The sequence below is a fragment of the Protopterus annectens genome, chromosome 3.part1, assembly GCF_019279795.1.
Source record: "Protopterus annectens isolate FY-2018-M chromosome 3.part1, PAN1.0, whole genome shotgun sequence".
Classification (NCBI taxonomy): Eukaryota; Metazoa; Chordata; order Ceratodontiformes; family Protopteridae; genus Protopterus; species Protopterus annectens.
Genome location: NC_056732.1, coordinates 1,539,696,221 through 1,539,722,145, shown reverse-complemented (window position 1 = coordinate 1,539,722,145; position 25,925 = coordinate 1,539,696,221). Strand labels below are relative to the sequence as shown.

Here is a 25,925-nt window from a genome sequence, read left to right as displayed (position 1 = left end):
AGAGAAACATTTATGCATGTCTATCCATCACATACACAGGCTGGACTTTGGTAAACAATTATTACTATGAAGACTTAAACACTGCTGGGTCATCTCTGCTTTTTCTTGCTTCTTGGACTCACTGTTCCAAGAGATCCCTCTTCCTCCATTTCAAGATGGCATAGTCGTGCCGGACCTGCTCACCAGTCCAAGAGATATCAGTGGCACTGGTGAGATCACAGGTGAGACTTTCCCAGGCTTCCACTATATATTGAGAGCCCTCATACTGGTCCTGCAGCAGTCTCATGTCATGTTTTTTTTTAACAGGGGTCCTACCACAACCTCAGACTCCTGTATTTCCCAGCGCTGTGCCCCAAAGCACATACCTTATCCAACACCTACCATACTGCCTACAGTGGATAGCTACAACCAGTTATGAGCTGTATTCCCACCAGTGGGGTTTAAATATAGCCAATTTCCCACCCTTTGCCATGATTGAATGGTTTTAAAAATGCTGAGCTAAGCTAAGCTACGAGCAAGCCTGCTTAACTAAATTTGGCAGTGCTTAAAGGGGCAGTTTCAGCATTGCCTACCAATGGGCAAATACACTTAGCTGGGCTATTCATTGCTTAGTATTCATATGTACACAATGCTTACACCTGGTCAACATAGCTGTGCAATGCTTAGCATTGTGTATGGTTTATTATATTGGTTTACCACCTGTATGGGATTGATTCATCTTTCATTACATAATATAGATTTATTTACCTTTCCTGATATCTTCCAATGTGCTGTGATTAATTTATTCTTGTGTGACTATACTGTATGGGGCACTTGGGTTTTTATGGGGAGTTCACTACTTTATTATACTGATACCTCACATCTGGGCCTAATACACAACTCTGGTTGAGAAAAATCAATTAATTATTACATAAATATACAAAAGATTAAAACTTTAATGTTTGCACATACAAAATGGAAATGGCTTTGGTAAGACTCAAACCATGAACGACTACATGCAGGGCATATATTCTAATGGCTACACTATTGCACTTATGCTTATAGTGTCTTTCTATTGCTATTTAACTCATCATGCCATTTCAGCTGGGCTAAGCTTAGCTAAGCAATGAGCACACCCACGCAGCTACACTTAAACTTTACTGCATGTATAAAAAAAATAATTTATTTGTTGTGTTTTTTTATTTGTACCCTTTAGAATATCCATGCTAATGCTGAACCTGTTATTCTATCAACTTTCTGCTTTGTAGGGATGATTGTCCCTTATGGCTTGTTCCAGATGCCTTACTCTGATGGGTTGGGAATTGTGCGCTATGTGCTTATGCTAAACCTGTTATTCTATCAATTTTTGGCTTGGTAGGAATGATTGTCCCTTATTGCTTTGTCCAGATTTCTTACCCTGATGGTATTACAAGCATTCTCACTCATTTTAAATTGCCGAACTGGACTGCAGGGGGCATGTGTATTGTGAGAGCTCTGCTCTCAGACACACCCCCTGCACCTGCTGGAGCCATGTCAGACTCGAAACCGGTCACAAGTGGCGTCCCACAAGGTTCTGTCCTGGGACATCTCTTGTTCGGTATTTACTTTTCTGAGGTACAGACCAACGTGGGAGGACTATGGTTCACCAAGTTCGCAGATGACTGTAAACTGGGCGCCATAATCGACTCTCCAGCTGACACAAATATCCTTCAAAAAGGTCTAGCAGAAACAGATAACTGGTGCCAGAGCCATGGTCTAAAGCTAAATGCCAAAAAGTGTATAGTCATACCCTTTGGCAAAAACAATGTCCCCACGAATTACCACATAGGTGGTAACCCATTAAGTACAGAGAAAGTAATTAGGGATCTGGGGACCCAAGTTGATAGCAATCTCTCCTTTGACAACCACATTGCCAAAGTGGTTAGAAAGACCTTCTACATATCCCACCTCATCATGAAAGGATTCACATCTAGATCAAGAGAGGTAATCGTGCCCCTTTATTTATCCCTCATCAGACCCATCATAGAATACAATGCCCCCTTTGGGATGTACCTTACCCGACACCTGCAGCAATTAAAAAGACCCCAAAAGTACCTCACCAGGAGGATCAAGGGACTCAAACAGATGGCATATGCTGTTCGGTTAAAAAAACTCCAGCTCTACTCAGTTGCATACCGCCTACTTCGAGGTGATCTATGCGTGACATATAAAGCTATGTCCAACCCAGAATTAATGGACATGCTCCACCTCAGTAAATCTAAATCCCTTAGATCCACGCGCTCGAGGGACTTGAACTTCAGCACAGAAATAAATAGAACATGCTGGAGGGACAGATTCATAACCCAGAGGCCCCCATCGCTCTGGAATAGAATTCCAATTCATGTTAGGCAGAGCACCTCACTGACTCTCTTCAAGAAGAATCTTGATGAGTGGATGGGGGATCGTAGGTTTGTCCCGGGGATTACTTCCGTGTCACTATTAGACAGAGGCAGAGTAAACTAAACTTTAAAAAGGGCACAGTATACTCAAATCAAGGGTGGTGTAAGCCAAACACAATTGTGCTAGGCTTATAAATGCCCCAGGGCAGATAGCCTAGTATGAACCTATGAACCTATGCACCCGTACAGAGGACCATGTCCATTTTACAGCATGGCAGTGTGCCTTCATACATATGCACTGCATTCTGCCTTGCTGCACAGGAACAGTCCCTGATGTGCAGGAATAACTTATTCCTGCATGGCTGCTTGCTGTATATGGGGGATTGTGTATTATTGATGTTAGTACTGAAAATGTGTAGACATGCTGCTTCCATCCTGTACCACATGTACAAGGCTACATGTGAGGCTGCTGACAATACCGTCCTCTCACAAATACCGAGGACCGTCTGGTCTGCATATGGGACAGCAGCCTGAAGCTGATGAGTAAGACATTGTTCTGTTGTTGCCTAGCAATACCCCAAGCATGTGAAGGGCATGCAATTTACCAAGCACACAACTATCAGAAATAGCTATATTGCTTTATGTAATAGCTCTTTTGCTTTATGTGCATGTTCACTTGTGATGGGGTTAACTGCATTGCATCACAGTGGTCACCACTGGGCCCTATCTGATGTGATATCAACATTCCTGTAGCATTCTTCCGTACTTGTCAGTGCCAATATGTCTGAGCAGAGGCCAACAAAATGGGCTGGACAAATGGCCTAAAGTAGGGACATGTGTGACACATTAGTGGTATACAGTGTATATAAATTGGGTACACGACCCTGTTAAGATGCAAAGTGTTCCTGTTACATACAAACTAGAACCACAATATGGCAGTCAAGACTTCTTCCAGCCTCTAATGTGACCGATAACATTAACAGTTCACTGATAAAACCAAGTATCTGGACTCATGTATTGCACCTACAAGGCTGGTCACCTGTGAGGGTGGCAGACATCATATCAGCATGATGTTTGTCAGGTATGATAACTCATGCTGCCATATGTGTCAGTACACTCAGTGTGGCCTATTTGGCTACAATATCACATACATGGGCATTGTTAAGGCACACAGACCACTTCAGACCATGTATAAGTTGCAAACATCTTGCTATTCCTGACACATCTGTACAGAGGACTGTACAATGGTTTTACTTGCTGCATGTGAGGCAGATGCTGCTACCACACCATATAAAGTAATGGCAGTGGGAGGTGGTCACCAGCTGTATAGAGTACACACATCAAAATAGTATAAGCCACACCAGATATGATCCTCAAACACAAACAGTTGCCAGTATAGGGATTATAACTCCTCCATATCTAGTTATTTCTACTATAGTGCAATGCAGTTAGCAGACATGACACAGAGTTTATATATTTCCATCTACCCCTAAGGTACTTTTAAGGTAGATGACATCAACAGGACTACTAAATCGGAGTGAGGGGAAGTGTAAAAGGTAGTACACAGGTCACAAATGGTGTCACCTACACACTACATTATTCTCACACAAATACATCCAAATAGTTGCCAGTTGAGAGATTAGAACTCCTGCCTATCTGGCTATTTCCACTATCATGCTACACAGTTATCAGATGTGCCACAGAGCTTATACATTTTAATTTTCTCCACAGGTACTTCTAATGTGGATGGCATCAACAGGACTACTAAATTGGAGTGAGGGGAAGTGTAAAGGGTAGTACACAGATCAAAAATGGTATAACCCACACACTACATGATTCTGACACAAACAAATCCAAACAGTTGCCAGTAGGGAGATTAAAACACCTGATTATCTAGTTATTTCTTCTATAGTGCTACACAGTTATCAGATGAGCCACAGAGCTTATACAGTTTCACACAGTCCAAAGGTACTTCTAAGGTGGATGACATCAACAGGACTACTAAATTGGAGTGAGGGTAAGTATATAGGGTAGTACACAGATCAAAAATGGTATAACCCACACACTACATGATTTTCACACAAACACATCCAAACAGTTGCCAGTAGTGTGATTAGAACTCTTGCCTATCTAGTTATTTCCACTGTAGTGCTACACAGTTATTAGATGCACCATAGAGCATATACAGGGTCATCTAATCCAAAGGTACTTCTAAGGTGGATGACATCAACAGGACTACTAGACTGGGGCTAAAGGGAAGTGTGAAAGGTAGTACACAAGTCAAAAATGGTATAAGCCAGACAGTAATTGATACACCAACACACACACACACACACACACACACACACACACACACACACACACACACACACACACACACACACACACACACACACACTTGCCAGAATTAGGAGTAGAACTCCTGCCTATCTAATTATGTTTACTACAGTGTTACGCAGTTACTGCATGTGCTACAGACCTTACTGCACTGCCACATGGCCAAAGCTGCTGATAACTGCACAGCTGAGGTAAAGTATTACAGGTGGCAGAAAATCTACCTTCAGTTCCACCCTTACAACGTGCTAGTTCTTTCTGTCTTGCACTTCAAATAGCATGGCTTGGCACTTCACCAGGTTATTGTATCAATAAGTGTGGCACACATGGGAGCTGTCAGCATTACTCGTTCATCATAGAAGTAGACCCATTACTTACTAGTTATGTCCACCCCTCCTGGCATGATTGAAGGGTAGTTTTCTGTGCTTTCACCCATTATCCTGGTGCACGTGCCCATTCTAAGATACTGTTGCAACTGCCTCATGTACACAGACAACTCTCCCCTCTAAACTCCAAACACTTATACTTGTGAGAGTTACCCATATATCACCCAATGTGGACATATGCTCTCTCTAGCAAACACTGAACTATCAAGTCAAGAGAATAAGATCAACACCTGCACCACACCATCTGGAACACATAGCTCACCATGACACCCACTTTGACAGCCATGACATGCAGTGAAAAGCCACACACCCACCTTTACAGGGGCACTTAGTGGACATTTATCCAAACAACACAGACCAGCAAGACAGACAGCCACTCAGACACCAACACATGGCACGTGTCAAGGGACACATATTTATCCTACACAGTGTGCTCCTCAACCTAAGCTCCTAAGGCTAACCACCTTGCACAATACAGTGATCATGGGTAACTCAATACTGAGGCACACACACTCAGTTGAATATGGAGCAGGTAACAGCCAAATATCTATCACATGTCAGCATCCAACACATGACTCAGCCAGTCATGGCACTCTACAACAACTACGAGTATCACTCTGTATCCATTTGGATGTGAATGACCTGGTACACACCTCCCTAGACTACACGACAAGAGACATGGTTGAACTCTATGATTATGTGGTCCAGGAAGGTGTGACAGTAGCCTTGTGCAGTATACCACTGTCACCCAGAATGATGCTGCAGTACTATCAACAGATGATTGACTGCAACATTGGCTTACATGTTTTGTGTCATTCTCATGGGATCCAGTATCTCTCTGCTTTAGATGACATGATTGACAGAACTCAATGACTTGTCACAAATGTCCTACATCTGTCAGTGCTGGGTTTCAAGGTACTGGCTTAGTGTCTTGCCACCCCTATAATGCCTTATAGTCAGTGTTCCTAATGTAATTACTCCCATAGCAGCTAGACATGTATGCAGTCTGAGGGCCATGCTGCTCAACAGCAGACAACTAACTGTCAGGATGCAGTCACTCAAAGCACTTGTCAGAGTGGGGGACATTAACATTTCTGCTGTAATGGAGAGGTGGTTCACAGCAGCAGGCAGCAGACCTTGCCTTAAAAAACTTTCTGTAACACAACTATTAAATAAGTCAAGCTCTGACACACACACACACGCACACACACACACACACACACACACACACACACACACACACACACACACACACACACACACACACACACATACACACACACACACCAATATACATGCCCAACATCAGATCTATCTCTTTACCTAACTCTTACTATAACGCTAACCCACATACACTTGTGCCCAGAAACACCCACTAAAGCTATGCCCTTATTTAACTCTAACTCTTACCTTAACCCTAACTTTAACTCACATGCATCTGTGTACACTCATTAAAACTATGCCTTAGCTAACCCTTACCCTAACCCTAAGAAAATATAAATTGCATTTTTAACACAGAAGCAGCTTTGTGAATTTAGTTATGGGCTAGTGGGACATATTGCTATTATACCTTGTCTATTTCATTTTTCATAATGTCAGTTTTACAAAACATTTGTGTATGACATATGTGGAAAGATTAATTGACAGAACTAGAACCATTTGGTGATGTCATTAATAATAGTTCTGTCTTTTTAACTTTTGAATTGACATATGTCAAAAGTTCTACTCTTTTCTTGGAGGTCTCAGTTGATAAGAATGCACTAATAAAGTTGTTCAAGTAAGTTGTACAGCAAACTCAAAACATCCCAGACTGAGGTGATTGTTAATGAATGACAGACACTGCAGGTTCTCTTCAGATTCTGTTCTCTTCTTCTCTCAGCTCTTATGCTAAGAATGTTCTGGAGTGTGTAATGTGTGCAAAATGTATGGGGTAATGTTTAACAGTCTGTGCCAGATAAATGACAAGAGTCACAAGTGGCAAGTTCAGGGCATTACCATGTAAAAAGATATCTTGCACAAAGCAGTTACTATGCCTCAATAACAGATGGCACTGTATCTTACTTTTTGAATTAAAACAATGTTCCCTGTCTTTGGTTTATTGTTGGTGACTTCACCTATCTGTGAAGAGTTCAGAACCCTGTAGCTGGAGTGCTGAAAGGTGCAACTCCCATAGTCATATTTCTCCTCTGGTGTGACCTTCATTGGATGCCTGTTGTGGTGATGTCAGATTTTAAGATCATATGTCTAACTTGTCATGCAGTACACAGTCACAAATAAAATGAAAACTCCTGTACTCTGAAACTTTACCAAGCTGCTTGATACAAATGTAACAGGCAACTTGCTACATTTAAGTCACTACATACTGAGTGCTTCATGAAGCCAATACTGCTCTCCTGCCTCCATCACACCCGCTAGTCATGCCTCCTTTGTCCCATCTCAGTTACAGCTGTGGCCTACAGTATGCAGTGAGCCTGGCCATACTGACCATATGAGCATGCATTTGAAGAGACCTTATCATCAGGCTATTTACAGTATGGCTTGGCAGTAATGCACTTTTGTGGTTGCACGTTGGGCTGTTGAGCCTAAGCATTGTATCCGTAGTCCCCCACCACCACCTCTCCCAGTGATCATGTTATTTAGAGGCTGGTTGGGCTGCAAGCTGCAGCAGGTAAACATGTATGAAGCAGGTTGGATATCCTGACAGTCTGATCATCCTATGTCCCACTTTCTGAAGTTATATGATTGATGAATTAGTTTTCTGAACTTGGCAAGAAAGTCATAACCATAGTCACCTCTGTGTGTCCAGTGATCCTAAAAGTATATGTTGGTCTTACTGTCCCAATTTAGATGGAAAACAAATAATTTTCCTTCTGTTCTGCAACCAGCACAGACCTTCAAACTTTTACCAAACCTGGCTTTGAGTTTTTTTTTTCATTCTTCTGTGAGCTATCCTACCTTAATTACTGTGTTTTCTTGTGATGCTAACCACCAGCATCCTCCCAACAACCTCCTCATTCTGATGACAGTGAATCAAAACAAACACTTTTAGGCTGCTGCAGAGAGCTTCATCAAACAAGCCAGTCAGTATGAGTCAGATAACTGCAATGGAAGAAAAAAAAGGGAGCAAAAATGGTCAGGCAGTCACTTCAGAGCCATCTTTCAGAGAACAAAACAGAACAAGAACTATAGACCAGTGCTGCTATCAGTTCAACTTCACATATCATACTCATTTTGTCAGACTGGTTGTCTCACTAGTTAAAATGTGAGATCCTTAACTGTTAAATGTCTTGCATTTCTCTTAAATGATGCTGTATAATTTCTGTCCTATGTATACCCTCACTGACAAAGGCAAAAAAAGTTGTTATCTAATCACATGAGAGGAGATCTACCAAGACGGCCCCTTTATCCTGAGCTCTTGTTTAGCCTAAAGAAAAGAATGTCAGAAAATACAAGTCAGGTGTGGAAAGGTGCAACAGACAGGAACACATTCACAATCATGAGAATAAATATGTCAATGAATCATCAATACTAATTATACAATTATATATGTTTTTAGGGTTCTTGTACACAGATCTGAAGAAGTCTAGAAGGATGAAAGCGATCTTTGTTAACAATAGGTTATGAAAATAGAAACTGATTTTTACATGCAAAATGTATATGTATATATTTATATATATAATTTTTGATCGCAAAATGAACTAAGGTTGATATATTTCCAGCCATGTAGTATATTGCCTTGTATAAAATCACATACTTAATAATCTATTTAATAATTTGGTTAAATAAGATGTACCATTAAAGTACATTAGGGCTATATATTACTATGACAGCGACTAGGTAGGGCAGGAACAGCTCGAATGTCACATTGATGGGGGAAGGGATGTGAATTTAACATGTGTACCAATAACACTTTGTTTTACAGCACAATAAACCACTCCCATGCCTGATAAAAAAAAAATATATATATATATATATATATATATATATATATTTAGAAAGCTTGTGAGGAAATTATTACTCTATTTTTGTTTTACTTGGATCGCTTGTCTGTGTACTTAATAAAGGATTTTCGACTGGAAACAGACTGCCTGCCTTGCTTGGATTACTTTCAAATACTTAGTAATGCTGTAGAATTATATATTTTCTATTATTACTTTTTGACTTGACAAGTTTGCGTTCGCTACTTCTACTACTATTGTCTGATCTGATTAATATACAGTGATTAACTAGAAATATATGGAATGAAAATCTTCCACACAGAGAAGTTTCTTACACTGTTTTGTTTTTAGACCCACTACACTTTAGTGGGTTGTTTTGAGACTTTGGGGATACCACAGAGATTACTTGTTTTTTGAAATGTATAGGATCAATTCATCAAATTCATAAAAAGGATTAGAATGCTGGAAATTGAGATAAAGAAATTGAAAAATATAATGAATATACAGGAAAACAGATCCAGGATCCAGGAGGGTAAAAAGAGAGAGAGAGTGAATACCAGCGCAGGAGTTCCATGACTTCTTCATAAGCACGTTAAAATGTTATGAATCATCCAAGGGCTCTGAATTTAGAACTGGCTATAATTAATAGGACTGGAATGAACCAAGGGCCCAAATGCCAGCCAAAGCATGTCTTAGGCACCCTTCATTTATAAACCACAAAATAAATGAATTTTGAAATGCTTGAAAAAATAAACTAACAGTCTCAGAAATAACAGAAATTAAGAAAATGCCAGGTTATCCACAAAGCAGTACAACAGAAGGCAATAATACAATATTAGAAGAGAGGAACTGAGGAGAAAAAGAATAAGCTCCAGGTTGCAGTACCTACCTCAGCTACTCATTAATAAGTAGGACACCAAGCTTGGGTAAGCAGCCATCAAGAAGTCTGGATTGAGATCCAAATGGATAGTGAGCTAAGAACAAACAGCAGAAAACGACTGACCGTAAGAAGTAAACAGTATGGAAACAAAGGATAGTGAGCTAAGAACAAACACAGCAGAAAATGACTGACTGTAGGAAGTAAACAATATGGAAACAAAATGTAGTAAGCTAAGAACAAACACAGCAGAAAACGACTGACCGTAAGAAGTAAACAATATGGAAATAAAGGATAGTGAGCTAAGAACAAACATGGCAGAAAATGACTGACTGACTGTAAGAAGTAAACAATATGGAAACAAAAGATAGTGAGCTAAGCACAAACACAGCAGAAAATGATTGACTGTAAAAAGTAAACAATATGGAAACAAAGGATAGTGAGCTAAGAACAAATACAGCAGAAAACGACTGACCGTAGGAAGTAAACAATGTGGAAACAAAGGGTAGTAAGCTAAGAACAAACACAGCAGAAAACAACTGACCGTAAGAAGTAAACAATATGGAAATAAAGGATAGTGAGCTAAGAACAAACATGGCAGAAAATGACTGACTGTAAGAAGTAAACAATATGGAAACAAAAGATAGTGAGCTAAGCACAAACACAGCAGAAAACGACTGACCGTAAAAAGTAAACAATATGGTAACAAAGGATGGTGAGCTAAGAACAAACACAGCAGAAAACGACTGACCGTAAAAAGTAAACAATATGGAAACAAAGGATAGTGAGCTAAGAACAAATACAGCAGAAAACGAGTGACCGTAAGAAGTAAACAATATGGAAACAAAGGTCAGTTCACACAAGAGAAAATGTTCCATATCCTCAGAAGGTGAAATATCACATCAGCAGTACAGTAAAGTGAAAGCTGCTGCTAGTAATGGTTGTTAAAATGTTTTATGTCTGCATTTTTTTATGTATGGTGGATATATGTAACAATACAATAACTTTAAGCCTGCATGAACTTGAGGTCAGTAAGGAAATGTGCACTATGGGATAAATGCTTGAAAGTAGTTTTTGTTTGTCTATAATTTCAACTATAAATGAGGTTATTTTATAAAATATCTTCACTGTTTGCATGTCACAACATAATTTCGTACACTGGTTGGTAAGGGCCAACAGAGTATTCCCCCTCTGTGACTTACCTGAGTAAAATGTTACTCATTCATGTACTGCCACCTAGTAAACACTGTGTTCTGACTATTGATATGATAGCACAGGTACAGTGAGAAAAGATATATCATTTGATAAAAGATATGTACGGTCATTATGCAGAATATAAAACTTAGCATTCTGGCTCCCATTGTGGACAATGTATTAAAAGTTCTCTGCTTTGCTTGCCAAATACTTTGCACTTCACATTTTGAATTTTCTGGGTTTATATTTTCTCAGTGTATGTGTGGCCCTAATATTATTTTTATTTTATAGTAAGCATGTTTCTGCCTTGTACTGACCCAGTGCCTGCCTGAGCACAGTGCATCTGGCTACATCGCATCAGTATAAATTATATTCACCTTTATCCTAACACCTGCCATATTTTCTCCAGTATTAGCCTTTAATGGAGTCCATTAGTTGTCACTGTGGAAAATAAAAAAAAATTAGCTGTCTGCAGTATGCAATCTGAGCTTCTAAATAAACTTCTACAGGTATCAGGCAGGGCATGGGAAAGGACACAACATCCAAACTATGACTTTTTTTTTTTTTTTTTCTGACAAAAAGAGATAAGCTTGGATACATCATCTAGTAAATGGCTGCTGGTACAGATTATGAGTACAATGTGTTCATCTCAGGCATGTAGTCAGCCATTACAGAATAGTTTGTAAGCATGTGCAATGATCGTATGACCAAACATTTACACAACACTAGAAGTGTATTCATAAGGCTAGTCCTGCTCAGTGTAGCAACAGCCCATACAATAGCTGTAATCATACTATCATTGCATGCATCCTTTCCAGATATGAAGGTTAAACTTCTGTTTTCTTCATGTACCTTTGTTTGTAATAGCACTGTGCATGTCATTTCATGGTCTCATCATACTGCAAAACCTTTTACTTTGCCTTTGTTCTAAAATATCTCTGTTCTTTAGTCTTTTGCTTCAGGTGCCTTACTACTGGTCAGAACGAAAAATGTGGGCACTCCTTTGGTAAGTAATTTCATTTTAAAAGATTACACTAACAAATGAATACATTTAATAACTAAGAAGATGTTAAATGCCAGGCTAATGCCTTGGCTCTGCAGCAGCCAGTCAGTAAGATTAATTGTTAAAACTGTTAAATTCTTTACAGAATATTGGAACATTAAAGCTCATTTACAAACAAATACTAGTGATGCACTATAAATATATTTTCATGACATTATCACTGCATATAATTGCTTAACACTATTCTACAGAGAAAGCATGGAAAAGCCGTAAAGGTGGTAAATATGATGACCATAACTAAGAAAGTAATTGGCAAGTAACATTTGTGTCTTCTATTTGAACTGCTAAAGAATCCACTTCTACTTGAAACTAAATATAAGGAAGTAGTGACTAGTTTGTAATACTATTCCGAGAATAGTATTATCACTATATAACGTTCGGATCAATATTCCATTTTCATGTCTATGATCCATTTAGATGTACTTTTGTTAATATTTATTTCAAAATAAGTGCCTCTATATTGTGAAACTTCAAATCATCAGCCATAAAATAATTGTCTAAAATTTATCACCACACGAATGGTTGAAAAAAAACATTTTTATAGAAGGACAAGTCACCCCACACCTTCTGCTAAGTAAATGTGTGGGGAAAGGGACAGCCTTCATTTCTCAACCATTGTGCAATCATGGACATAAACACAGCAAACCCAGTAAATTCCATCTGATGAAAAGAAAAAGTGTCAATACACCATCCAACTCATATGAATGATCAAAAAATAATAAACAGTAAAAGCAATTTGACTTAAAAAATACCATGAATTGCTTTCCATTCTTGAATAGAGTACCAGATAAGCTGTACCATATGTCTACAACTATCTATGTTGGTGTGTGTGTGTGTGTGTGTGTGTGTGTGTGTGTGTGTGTGTGTGTGTGTGTGTGTGTGTGTGTGTGTGTATGTATATATATATATATATATATATATATATATATATATATATATATATATATATATCTATGTATATATATATATGTATATATATGTATATATATATATGGGATCAATACTGATCTCCGAAGCACAAACAGCCAGGCATACTTCTGCGAAAGTGCTTTTTACCAAAAAAAACACTTTAGCTGAAGTATGCCTGCAGCTAGAGGGAGTCGTGGGGGAATGACTGTTGCGGAGATCGTACTACGGTACGGATAAGGGAATATTCCCTTTTCCTCATTGTAGTGCGATCTCAGAGTGAGAATATTAAAGTGGGGGAGTTTGGTGAAAGCGCTTTTGTTAAAGTGTGTTCTGTGATTGTGGATTCGGACTATTGAACTTTCATTCAATAGTCCTAGATCCATATATATGTATATATATATATATATATATATGTGTATATATATATATATATATATATATATATATATATATATATATATATATATATATATATATATATATATATATATATATACATATATACATACATACATACTACATAGATAGATGATGTAAATTTATAATGGAGCAGGCTCCAAATCAGACGTCAGACCAGTGACAAGTGGAGTAGCACAGGGTTTAGTTCTGGGTCCTTCTCCTGTTTGGTATCTACTTCTCTGAGGTACAGGCTAACACAGAAGGTCTTTGGCTAACTAAGTTCACAGATGACTGCAAACTAGGAGCCATAATCGAAACTCCTAACGATGTGGACATCCTACAAAAGGGCCTCACTGAGACAGATGCCTGGTGTCAAAGCCATGGTCTCAAGCTCAGTGCTAAAAATTGCATTATCATCCCCTTTGGAAAAAACTCTGTACCCATGAAGTACCACATAGACGGTAGTCTACTTAACACCGAAAGTGTGATAAGAGACCTTAGGACACAGGTGGACAGTAGTCTCTCCTTTGATAATCACATTGCCACAGTGGTCAGGAAATCCTTCTACATGGCACACCTCATCACAAAAGATTTCTCATCCAAAAAAAAGAGGTCATTGTTCCCCTCTACTTATCACTCATTAGACCCATTATAGAATACAACGCTCCTTTTGGTATGTACCAAACAAGACATCTACAACAACTGGAAAGGCCACAGAAATACCTCACAAAGAGGATTACTAGCCTCAAACAGATGCCCTACGCAGACCAACTCAAAAAACTCCAGCTTTACTCCGTTGCATGTCGCCTACTCAGAAGTGATCTCTGCCTGACATACAAAGCTATGTCAAACCCAGAGCTGTTGGACATGCTCCACTTAAATAAATCCCAATCCCTCTGAGCTACACATTCTACGGACCTAAACCTTGCCACCACAATAAACAGAACATGATGGAGGGATAGATTCCTGTCCCAGAGACTTCCCATACTCTGGAACATACTATATATCTATGTCAAACAGAGCTCCTCATTAGCACTCTTCAAAAAAAATCTTGATGATTGGATGGGTAATAAGAAATTCACCCCGGGGATCACTTCTGTGGTTCTGCTTGACAGGGGCACAGGAAAATAATTTTCTTGGGTGGCAAAAGCCAGGGTACCTTTTCGGCTAGGCTTGTATAGGCCCTAGGGCCAATAGCCTAGTACCTACCTATGAACCTATGAACCTATAATGATGAAGGACTGTTTGATGGTTGACACTGCTATGCTATGTTAGTGTGAATGCCTATGTTGGCTACTTGCAAAAGCAATGATTACTGTGAAAAAGAGTTATACTTTAATACATAGTTTGAGATGATCTGTGTAGTCAAGGCTACAATTATGAAGTTAGCTGAAGATAATTGTGAAATGCTTTCTATCAGTTTATAGTTTGTTTTTAAATGTATTACAATGATAAAAAGGAAATAGAAAATAAACATGATGTTTATCCTGCCAGAGTAAATACTGCAAATACAATTCCAGCATTGATTTCTAAATGTCAGTATGCTGAGAAAATTAATCACGATTGGCTGGTCATGATCCCTAACATTTTGCGTCCCTTTGCATATGCATTTGTATACATGTAACAACAGTTGCCTGAATCAGAAGAAGAGAAAACAATACACAAGCTTTGAGTCTGTGCACAGTGTTCTTTTTTTCATTTAGTAAATAGCATCGGTTTTGTTTTATGTATTAAAATCCATTGCTACAACTAAGAAATATATATAAGTTACGCAGTGTTTAATGTGGCTACAATAATTTAGAAAAATTCATGACTAGGTGTGGGTAACACAGGATTTTTCTATGAGGCAAAGCCTGAGTCATTAAACAAAACAATCAATGGGTGAACCTTATCTGTACACTGGAGTGAATTATTAATATTATGCAATGTCATTATTTAAAAAAAGTTTTACCTTTTGTAAAACTTGTCATTGTAAAAAGTACTTTAGTGTCCTTCCACTGGCTTCTGATAGTTTGGGGCATCTCAGACATGTAGTGGGCATGTACTGTCTCTAGGTGTGAGTGGCTCAATCCTACATTATTATCTCTGCCATTTTTTTTTTTTTTTGGTTAAGAATAGTCCAGAAAACAAATGGTCTGTCTGTATAATGTTCAATTAAAGTGTGTACATTTCCACATGGTATTCAGATGCTGTGTCATATTCCTAGTCTGCTCTTCATAAAAATATATGTTTTTCTGGCAAATCATTTATGATTGAAATGATAAATAATGATTGGAATCTCAGTTTCAGGAGATGTTGCCAGGTATACAGTGTATTTTTTTAACTATATTGTAATATTCTGCTGCAGCTTAGTATCTCAAAGAAATGAAATTTAAGGGCCTTCAGCATATATGCAAGCCACAATGTTCTTGTTTTTATCTATTTATTCAGCTTGTCTTGTTCCCAAAGTATGCCTGTGTGCTGTAGGTTTGGGGAGACATTTTAACAGCTCGCAAGTTTTTTTTTTTTTTTTGCATTTCAGAAGTGTTATAGTGGAGGATATCTAAATAGATGCTAGGTTGCTCCAATACAATTTAGTGGCCAGCCTTTTTTCTAGTTGGATATGGTTATGCTGATTGTACTGTCCAATTAGCATGCACAGTTTTGAATGGCAATTATTCTTTATTGTATAGTCCATTATAAAATGCAGATATTTGTGATAATCTTAAATTGGCAAACATTTATTTGAACAGGTTTCACAGTGCTTGATTGAATGTACAAAGCAGAACTATGCAATATACAACTCAAATGGAATGTCTGAACTATCATCCTTAATTTACCCATTCTCATTCTAAATGTCTACATGGTACGATAATAATTTGTCTATAGTTTCCTTATAATGAAATGATACATACTCAACTATCACTACCTTTGTTAAAATGTATGAAACCTCCTGGCAATATCTTCATCTCTTAATCACTCTTGCCTAATTACCAGGCACTTAAACTCAGTGAGCATGCCATACCCAAATGGAAGTTTCTTATCTCCTAGGATAACTGCAGTACTGTACTTGAAAATGATTTCTGCCTTTACCGCTACTAGAAGTCAAATATCTCCCTCAGTACCTACAAATAACAAGGTGCCTTTTACTGCAATGGTTCCTTTCTGATTTAAGAATCACTTTCAGACTGAGGGACGAGGTCTTGAAGGCATTAGCTGTTCTAGCTATTTATTTATTATTTATTTATTTATATTTGTTGACCGGGAGTGTCCGACTGGACGTAGGTCCATTTTCAGCGGAGGCCCGGGGAGAAAAGCTCCACAGTTTAAATAAACAGACAGTAGTTACATTGGATTACATAGTGATTAACAATTTACATAGCAATTACTTACAACATATTTACAGATGAAGAACATAGTACATCAGTAGACAACTAGAATCTTTATCTGTGAAGTACATAACAGACATTAACAAATGTTACAAGAAGAAGTTCCTGCTGTATAATAAGTACTGGCTTATGAGCATCTGAGCTTGCTATAATCAAGGTAGTTAGTGGAGTGGAAAGAAAGGTAGTGGTTGGATGGGGTGGGTGATATTAGAATGGGAGTTGCAAGGGCATAGCCAGCATGTTTTTAGGTGCACTTTTAGTAAAGTTTTGAAGTGGGTGCATGATGGTATGGAGGTAATTGTGGGTGGGAGGGAGTTCCATAATTTGGCTATGGTGCAAAAGAATAGTGCTTCACCAGCAGAGTTAATGGCTTTAGCGATCTGCAAGTGATTTTTGTTGCTGGATCTTAGTGGTCTGATGGTGCGATAGGGATGGAGTAGATTCTGGAGGGATGGGACATTTAGTGGATGGTTTACTAGTTTGTGGGCGAGTGAGAGTTGTTACCATTGAAGGAGGTAAGGGAGTTCAAGCCAGCCCAGTTCAGCAAGTGAGAGTGGCTACAGTAGGATGCTCCTGTGGCAAATTTGGCAATTTTGTTGTAGCAGGTCTCTAGCTTGTTTAGTTCGCATTGCCTTAGGTTGGTATATATTGGAGAGGCATAAAGTAGGATGGAGATAAGGTGAACATTTGCTACTGAAATCTTTGCTGCTTTGGTGAGAAGTTGCTTATTTCTGTATAACGCTCCTAGTTTTTTTGTGGACTTTTTTTATGGTCATGGATATGTGAATGTCAAATTTTAGTTTATTGTCTATTTCCACTCCTAGCAATTTGGTGTGTTCAGTTGGGTATATAGTGGTGTTGTCTTTTGCTGTGATGTTAAAGTGAGAGTAGTTTTGAGTATGTTTGGTGGGTTAGAAGATGAGTAGTTTAGTTTTGTTTGGGTTGAGTATTAATTGGGCATCGGATAACTACGTTTTAACAGAGGAAAAGGCTTCCTGTGTGACTTTTTGCAGTTTGGGTAGGGACTGGGCTGAGCAGATGATGGTTGAGTTAAATTCAGGAAGCTCAGCATTCCATAGAAATGAAATTAATGTATAAACTAAAAATGTCAATCTAAACATCTTTTTTTATTTATTGTTATCCTGGTAAGCCATCTGGTCACCAGTGTCCCTTTTTAAAGCTGAAAGGCTCACTTTGAAAAAAGATTGTTATTAATCCAGCTTTGGTCCAATCCCTAGGGTGAGGGAAATGGGAGGAACACAAAACTTCTAAACGGAGCATCCAGAGAGTCCTATAATTAACTGGTGTCCAGTGTCCTGTGGATATGAAGGTCTACCACTAGAAAAAAAATCCTGTAAAAACAAGGTTTCTCTTCCTATAATGCTGAGTTTTAGAAATAATCAAGAATACAAGCTAGTGAAATTAATAGGCATGTAATTTCCAGCTGGTGCTTTTAATAATAGTACTCTTCTTCAAATGTGTGACTTGTTAAAACACACAATCTGTTTACAAACATTAGTCCTTAAGCAGAGGTGATGATGGGGGTCCAGCCAGCTAATTGGAATGTTTCTTGGGATAACTGAATACTCTCCCATCCAGTAAAGATCGTGAGCACAGGGGTCCAATGAAATGATGGAAAGGGCCACCCTTGTTTGAATAGAGGTATCGTGAGTGGTTACCTAAAGATCTATAAGTTAAGATAGATCTGTGTCATGCATAAGCAGGCTAATTGTACTGTGATCATTTGGATATTTGCAATGAACAAGTCTAAGCTAGATCTTTACCCATAAAAAAGACTGTTATTAAAGTCATCCTTTAGACACTAAACATAAACAAGTTCACCCTCATTTGAAGAGAGGTATCAGTGGTGGAGCCAAGGATAATTCTTGACTGGTTATTTGGACTAACATTACAGAAAGCCTGTTTACATCCATATTGCCAAACCACAATAAATGTCATTAGCTCCAGATCACACCCATGACTCTAATGCAGGGTCATTTTCTAGTCATAGTCAGTTTTCTTTGTTTTTTTAAGAACTTTCCACAATTTGTTATAGTCCACAAGGCAAATGTTTTAGTGTATTCAGTAAAGCACAAGTAATTATTTTCTAGAACTTCATTCCTTCCTTTATTATCTAGCAGATGCTGATAATTTGATCTGTAGTGCCTTTACCCCTCGTAAAACCATCTTGTGCATCTGGCAGTTCTTAGTCCATATATTTCTGGAGTATAGCATGCAAGTGATCAAACATTACCTTGCTAGCATGTAAAATAAGTGCAGTTCTTTCATAATTTGTGCGCTCTCTGACTTTATCTTTTCTTTGGGATTGGAATAAGAAAATTGATCTTTTTTTAATTTATTGGTCACTGTTTTTCATAGGTTCATAGGTAAGTACTAGGCTAGCTGCTCTTGCAGGCAATTTTAAGACTAGTCTAGTTCCCTTTTTGTGCTCAAGTTAACCTATCCCATTTGGTTACATATTGGCCTTACCCATTCCATGGTTGATAATTATATATTATCCCCATCGAGAATAAGTGGAATCATAACAAAGATAATTTGAGAGGACCCATGCATGGGATAAAGCATTTAGGAGCTGTTTCTGTCCATTCATAGTACAGGGGGCAGTTCTGAGATGAATTTTCTGTTTTCTCTCCATAGATTCAAGTTGTGCTTGAATATTGACAATGATGAGCTTTGTTTTATGTGGATGTGGAGTCACTTCCAGAGCACTGGCATCCTCTGTGAAATATACTTGTCCCTTCAAACTGTTCTGTTAATGTTGCAGAAAATCTGATGCCATTTGACTTGCTGATGATCAGTAAATCCATCAATAAGTACAGGGTAAGAGGATGCCTTGTATACCAGACAGAGGTCACCTCTTACCAGTCAGTAGAATACCAAGTCTAGTTAAAGGGCTTTGAGTCAGTCCATGTAGGATATGTTGCTTAGGCTTTGTATACTTTTAATAAGGTATCACTGTGAGTGTTTCAGTTGCTGCATGTATCTATGTTTCTCCCTGGGCCTCCTCTGAAAATAGGCTCTGTCCTAGTCGGACTTTCATGGTCAACAAATGTTAAATAAATAAATTAAATACATAAAAGATATATGGCAAATGGGGTATTATACTCAATGACTGGATTAATTAGGGCTGAGTAAAGAGGGACAATGACCTCTCCAGATCTAGACACAATCATTTTGTTTGTATGCTGTCCAACATAGAAGGACTTTCTTATGACAATGAACCCTTGTTCATCAAAAGTTAGGTTGTAGTCCACATAAGTTGCCAAATCCTGAAGAACAGGGTCAGCTCTTATGAGCATATTGTCAATATGGTAGTTCCCTGGGTTAGATGACTTCCCAAAGGATATAATAATGCATTTTGTGGCACCAGTTATTTACTTGGGACAAACCTTCCCACAGGATGGCTAATTATTTGTGGATTAAATGACTGTTCCATTCTTGCAGTCATCTGCAAACTTAGTCAGCTAGAGCCTTTTGTTATTGGCCTTTCCTTCAGAAAAGAAGATGCCAAGCAGGAGAGGGCCCAGCACAGAACCCTGGGGGACTCCACTGGTGACTGGTCTCTTTATAGAGGTAACTTCCCTTATTTTGATTTCCTGCATCCTATCTGTGAACCAGTTGGTTTTCCAGTAGGTGACATAGGTATTTATTCTCAGTTTATTTAAATGTTCTACTATGTCTGAGTTGGGAATTGTGTCAAAACCCTTAGCCGGTTGAGACGTAGTATTTATCATTTTGCCTTCATCCAGTCTTTTGGTGACCCTTTCAAAAAATCCACCAGGATGAGTAAGCATGATGTGCCCTTAATGAATCCAAACTCTGACGGGTCTAGTTTTTGGAAGTCCCCTATCTCCTGATTGATTAATTCCACAATAATTCTTTCCATACCTTTACATACGAGGCTGGTCAGACTTACTTTGATATTCAATATATACTTGCTACTTAAAACAGTGTTCATGCTTGTAATATAATCAATAGTGCCCATAAACACCAACCTAACCCTGTTATCAGGATTTATACACCTGATGGATTTATTTGCTAAAAATTAATTGTAGCAATGTGAACTCATCCATAAATAAGTTGCACCTACCTTAAATACTCTTGGAAGGTACACACCTTTTCCTAAAATCCCTTTCTATCAATTTTTCCACAAATCAATGTTGTGATATAGTGAGAGGGATTAATGGTGCTACTTCAATACACGGACCTAGAATTGTGCCTTAAATTACCATTGACTGTGATCTTATGACATATAAGGCTGAAATTCAGTTTCCCAGTGAAACATTGCAATTCCATTGTGGTATCATACATATCCAAATGAGTGTTTATTGAGAAAATTAATGTCCTAAGCAAATAAATTGAAAACACATCTTTATTTATTGTAAGTTTGCTGCAATTAAAAAATATTGAAATTATTTTAAGTTTGCTGTAATTAAAAATATTGATATTATTTTTAGAAAAAGATGCAGTGCCTTTGTCTGGATTTTGGCTGGGGAATATAATATTTGTGGCTTCCTCTTGTTGCCATAACCACATGATTTCCTCTGTTTCATCCCCTCTGTTGTTGTCATGTTCTTTCAGGAGTGTTCGCCTATATTATACTATCATTTTTCCACAATCCTCTCTGACTGACATAGCATTTTTCTTTCTAAGGAGCCTCTTTCTTCCTGTGTTTCTAGACCTTGCAGGGAGAAATTATGATCATCAGTACTGTCCTCCTCCACATTCAAAGTTTGTTTTCACATAGATGATGGTGACGGATGTGCTGTTCTGTTGTATTCTTTTTTTCCATGTTGATTTCTGGAAACTTTTCTTATTTTCACACTTTCCACATTTTTATCCACTTTATTAAATGTTGTGACATGCTTTCTCTACTCACTCTCAAACAGGAATGTTTTGATTGAGTTGTCCAGTGCCAACAGCCCACTTTGTAATTTATCCATTTCTTAGCATTGTCTTTCATAAGTTTTGCGCCTCTGTTAGAGCAAGTGAAAAATGATCAACCAAACTTAACAGGTCCAAGTAATGCACACTGCTGTGTTCTAACCTATTAGAAAGCTACCAAAAATGTAGCCCCTTCAGTACAATGTATGCATTTTAGCATGCCCTGAAATATTGTAACAATCAAAATTTCAACAGCGTTTTCTCATAACTTCAGTGTTCCTCTAATGAATCACCTTCAATACTCTGTGAAACACTGAGGGTGATTTAGTTTGAGAGCCACTTGTTTAAATTGGGTGTATCTCCCAGTTCTGTCATAACTCTGTTACCTGGCTGAGCAAGGTTGTTCCACACCAGGCTATTGCTGTTGCTTAAATGTTGACAATCTCAGTCCCATTACTTTTGGGTACAATGGTGATGGCTGTGACACATCTTGTGTTCATAGCTTCATATATTCATAGGTTCATAAATTAGTGCTAGGCTAGTTGCCCTTCTGGGCCATTTTAAGCCTAGCCAATTACCCCTTGTGAGACTCCAACCATGCACCTGGAGTTTGTAAGGTAAACACTTTAACCATCATGCCAATCTCCCAACCAAAAGATGTGGATACTTCCAGATTAAAACCATCAACGCCATCATCCATACTAACTTCCCTAGTTCACTGAGCCACACAAGCTGTCTAAAGATGTGCATACTTCCAGATTAGAACCATCAACACCATCGCCCATACTAACTTCCCTAGTCCACTGAGCCACACAAACTGCCTCAAAATTACTTATGGCAGTGGTGGGATTCAACCCCCCCCCCTAGAGATTGGAGCCTTAATCCAGCGCCTTAGACCACTCGGTCACACTACCCTGTAAACTATTTTTTTTTGGCTGGGTGCCATGGTGGGACATGGTTGCCTACCCCAGATGAGAGTCAAACCTTGTGCATTTTGCTTGTGGGGTGGATGCCTTAACTACTGAGCTAACTTCACATGTTAGCTGGTGAACAATCAAAGTAAGATTTCCCAGTAATGACATTAAATTCTCAGTCCTAATGGCAAGCATGGCTTGTGTTTGTAGTAACATGGGTGTTGAGGGCTCAATTGAATCACCAACCCTAAGCAATAACCCCCACTTCGAACGTAATCAATACTCCAGAACAGAAAAACTCAAAAAACAGAAACTGTAGCATCACACTGTACAAATTTGCAATGAAGAGACCGATGTGATAATTCATCTGATCAATTTATTAAACTACGCATAATTAAGCACTTTCATCTAGGTTTTGGACTTCATCCAAACTGTGTAACCACTTGTCAACACAAATTAAATACCAGTTGTGAACTAATCAGATAATCCCATTAAAAACATGATTGCAGCCATTAAAACCTTCCCTGCTCATTATTAAAGTATGCTCAAACAAAAAACATAAACACTTTACTTCAAAACTTCTAAAATTTCAATACACTGAATTTACAGCCTAGCTGCTTTGATACTCTATAAACTAGAAAACATTTTTTTTTTTCATTTAATCTGGGAAAACTTTCATACTTTAATTGGACCTGCCAGATTAACTCCCATTTGTTTATATTATATTACAGGGACCACCTCTGGTGGGAAGCCACCCAGAATAAAAAAAATGCAGATTTAGTACAAAACACCTCCTTGGCAAATCACAACTGGAGGAGAGAACAACCTTGTAATAGCACCAATATCAAATACCAGGCCTCTAAAAAAAGTAAAATACAGGATACCCACCTTTCTAAACATAGCAACCATAGTGGCCCATGCAAAAACCTGTTTACATCATCCAACTTACTCTATAACCAACTCCCTGCTCACACATCCAGACACCCTGGCAAGAAAGCCATGGACATCAGTGGTCCTGTCATGTCTGTGGAGGAAATACAGGAATTAGAAATCAATCTGGATTAGCTCTCCCAGATCAGGTGCTAATGGGATAGTGACTATTCCAGTTTCAGCCCCCATTCTTTGTGGGATTGTATGCAAGTTGTGGGAAATCTGAATGTGGTCGATGCTCGTGGATGAACAAAAATGAGGTGATTTGACATCTGACTATATGTACTCAAACATTGTGTGGATTATAAATCTGTGGCCAAGGTAAATGGTTAAGACAATGCTCATAATACATAGATATGGTAATAAAATGTGATTTATATAGGAAGCTCTTCATATAGTGATATGTAATACTGTTAACATTAACTGTAAGTCTTGCAAGTTAACAGATGGGTTTTCAAATGTTCTGTACCAGTGTATTCACCTCACTCCTAGGAGTCTTCCACTCTTTTCCAGGTAACTGTATTTGCATTTTTAGTATCAGGTACTTACTCATAGTTATGAGTGCTTCCTAACAAGTGCTAAGCTCATTACAATGTGTAGATAGCCAATTTATCTGTAGATTGTGCACAGCTTTGATACAGACTATAACGTTCTTAGCTTCGCTTAGCCTCTCCTCCTCCCTTTCCTTCATTTCATGGAATGTTAAGGGAATTTCATCATAAACCAAAACAAAAGTGATATTAAATTGGATTGTAAAATGACACCCACATATAGTGTTTTTACAAGAAACAACGACAAAAAAAAAAAAAATAGAGAAAGTTGCATATAGAAGTTATAGCGAGGCAAGGTATTCCTTAGTAATGTAGCATAAACTAGATGAGGAGTTGTTAAATTATAGGTTCATAGGTTCATAGGAGGTTACTGGGCTAGTGGTCCTAGAGCCTTTAAAAGCCTAGCCATGTTAATCCTGAGTTAATTTATCACTCTGTGGGTGGGGGGAATGGGTTGGGGTGAAGGATTTTGAAGTGAACGTGTAGTGACTGAAATGGAAGGTGATTATAACTTAAACTACCCAGGGGCAACCAGACTGTGGCTTATCAATGTTTATGGCCCTAATGATGGCAACATCTAATCTTTGATAGAACTAAACTAGGCATGAATATTTACATAACTCATAACAGTTTTATGGTGATGGGGGACTTTAATACAATGTGGGACCTGTGGTTGGATAGACTTTGAGCAGGAATCAATAGAACCCCCAGACCTTCACACACCTGCAAGCATTATCCTTGGTGTAGAGAATGTTTGATTGCTGGAAGCTGTGAAATTCAGTAGCCAGAAAGTTCACTTCAGAAGCTCACAGCCAGGTGTTGCCAGTCACTTAGATATAATCTTTATCTCCCATGATGCATAAATCTGGAAATTTGATATTTTATGACTGAAGGATAACAGAAAGAATGAAATAATTATGGCATTGATCACTAACTTCTAGACAAAACAAACACCTGAAATGGATAGGAGATCACTCTATTGTATCAGGTTCAAGAACCAAATCAGAAACATTGGTTCATAGGTTCATAGGTGTGTACTAGGCTAACGGTCCTGGAGCCTATATAAGCCTAGCCCAAGAAGATTCCCTGGCATTGTACCACTCAAAGTTAATTCCCAGTGCCCCTGTCAAGCAAGGCCACTGAAGTGATCCCCGGGGTGAACTTCCTATTGCCCACCCACTCATCAAGATTTCTCCTAAAGAGGGCTAGTGAAGTGCTCTGCTTGATGTGAATGGGAATTTTGTTCCAGAGTATGGGAAGTCTCTAGGTTAGGACCCTGTCCTTTCCAGCATGTTCTGTTTATTGTGGTAATGAGGTTAAGACCCTGGAGAGTGTGGCATGGAGGGTTTGGGATTTCTTTAGGTATAGCATATCTGGCAGCTCTGGGTCAGACGTGGCTTTGTATGTCAAGCAGAGATTGCCTCTAAGTAGGCGATAAGAGACAGAGTATAGCTGGAGTTTTTTGAGTCTGTCCATATAGGGCATGTGTCTAAGGCCTAAGATCCTCTTAGTGAGGTATTTTTGTCACCTTTCCAGTTGTTGTAGGTGTCTAGTGAGGTACATATCAAATGGGGCAATGTATTCTATAATTGGTCTAATGAGGGATGAGTAGAGAGGGATTATAACCTCTTTCTTCCTGGATTTATTTATCTATTTATTGGCATTTGTTGACCGGGAAAGTCCACTGGGCAAAAAGAAACCCATTTTCAGTGGAGGCCCAGGGAGAAAAGCTCCACATTTATACACATCAAAAACGAATATTGTACAGTATAAAGTACAGCTCTGGAGGGAAGGCTCCAC

General features: G+C 38.5%; 1 protein-coding gene across 2 annotated transcripts in view; it reads left to right on the top strand.

Annotated features, from left to right (window-relative positions):
- The window catches only part of LOC122798556, an 892,023-nt gene that overhangs the window by 513,926 nt on the left and 352,172 nt on the right, over positions 1–25,925 (top strand). For both annotated transcript variants that reach the window (XM_044067611.1, XM_044067610.1), the window contains exon 4: positions 12,036–12,092. In XM_044067611.1, the coding sequence (XP_043923546.1) occupies positions 12,036–12,092 (57 nt within the window). The remainder of the gene's footprint in view (positions 1–12,035; positions 12,093–25,925) is intronic.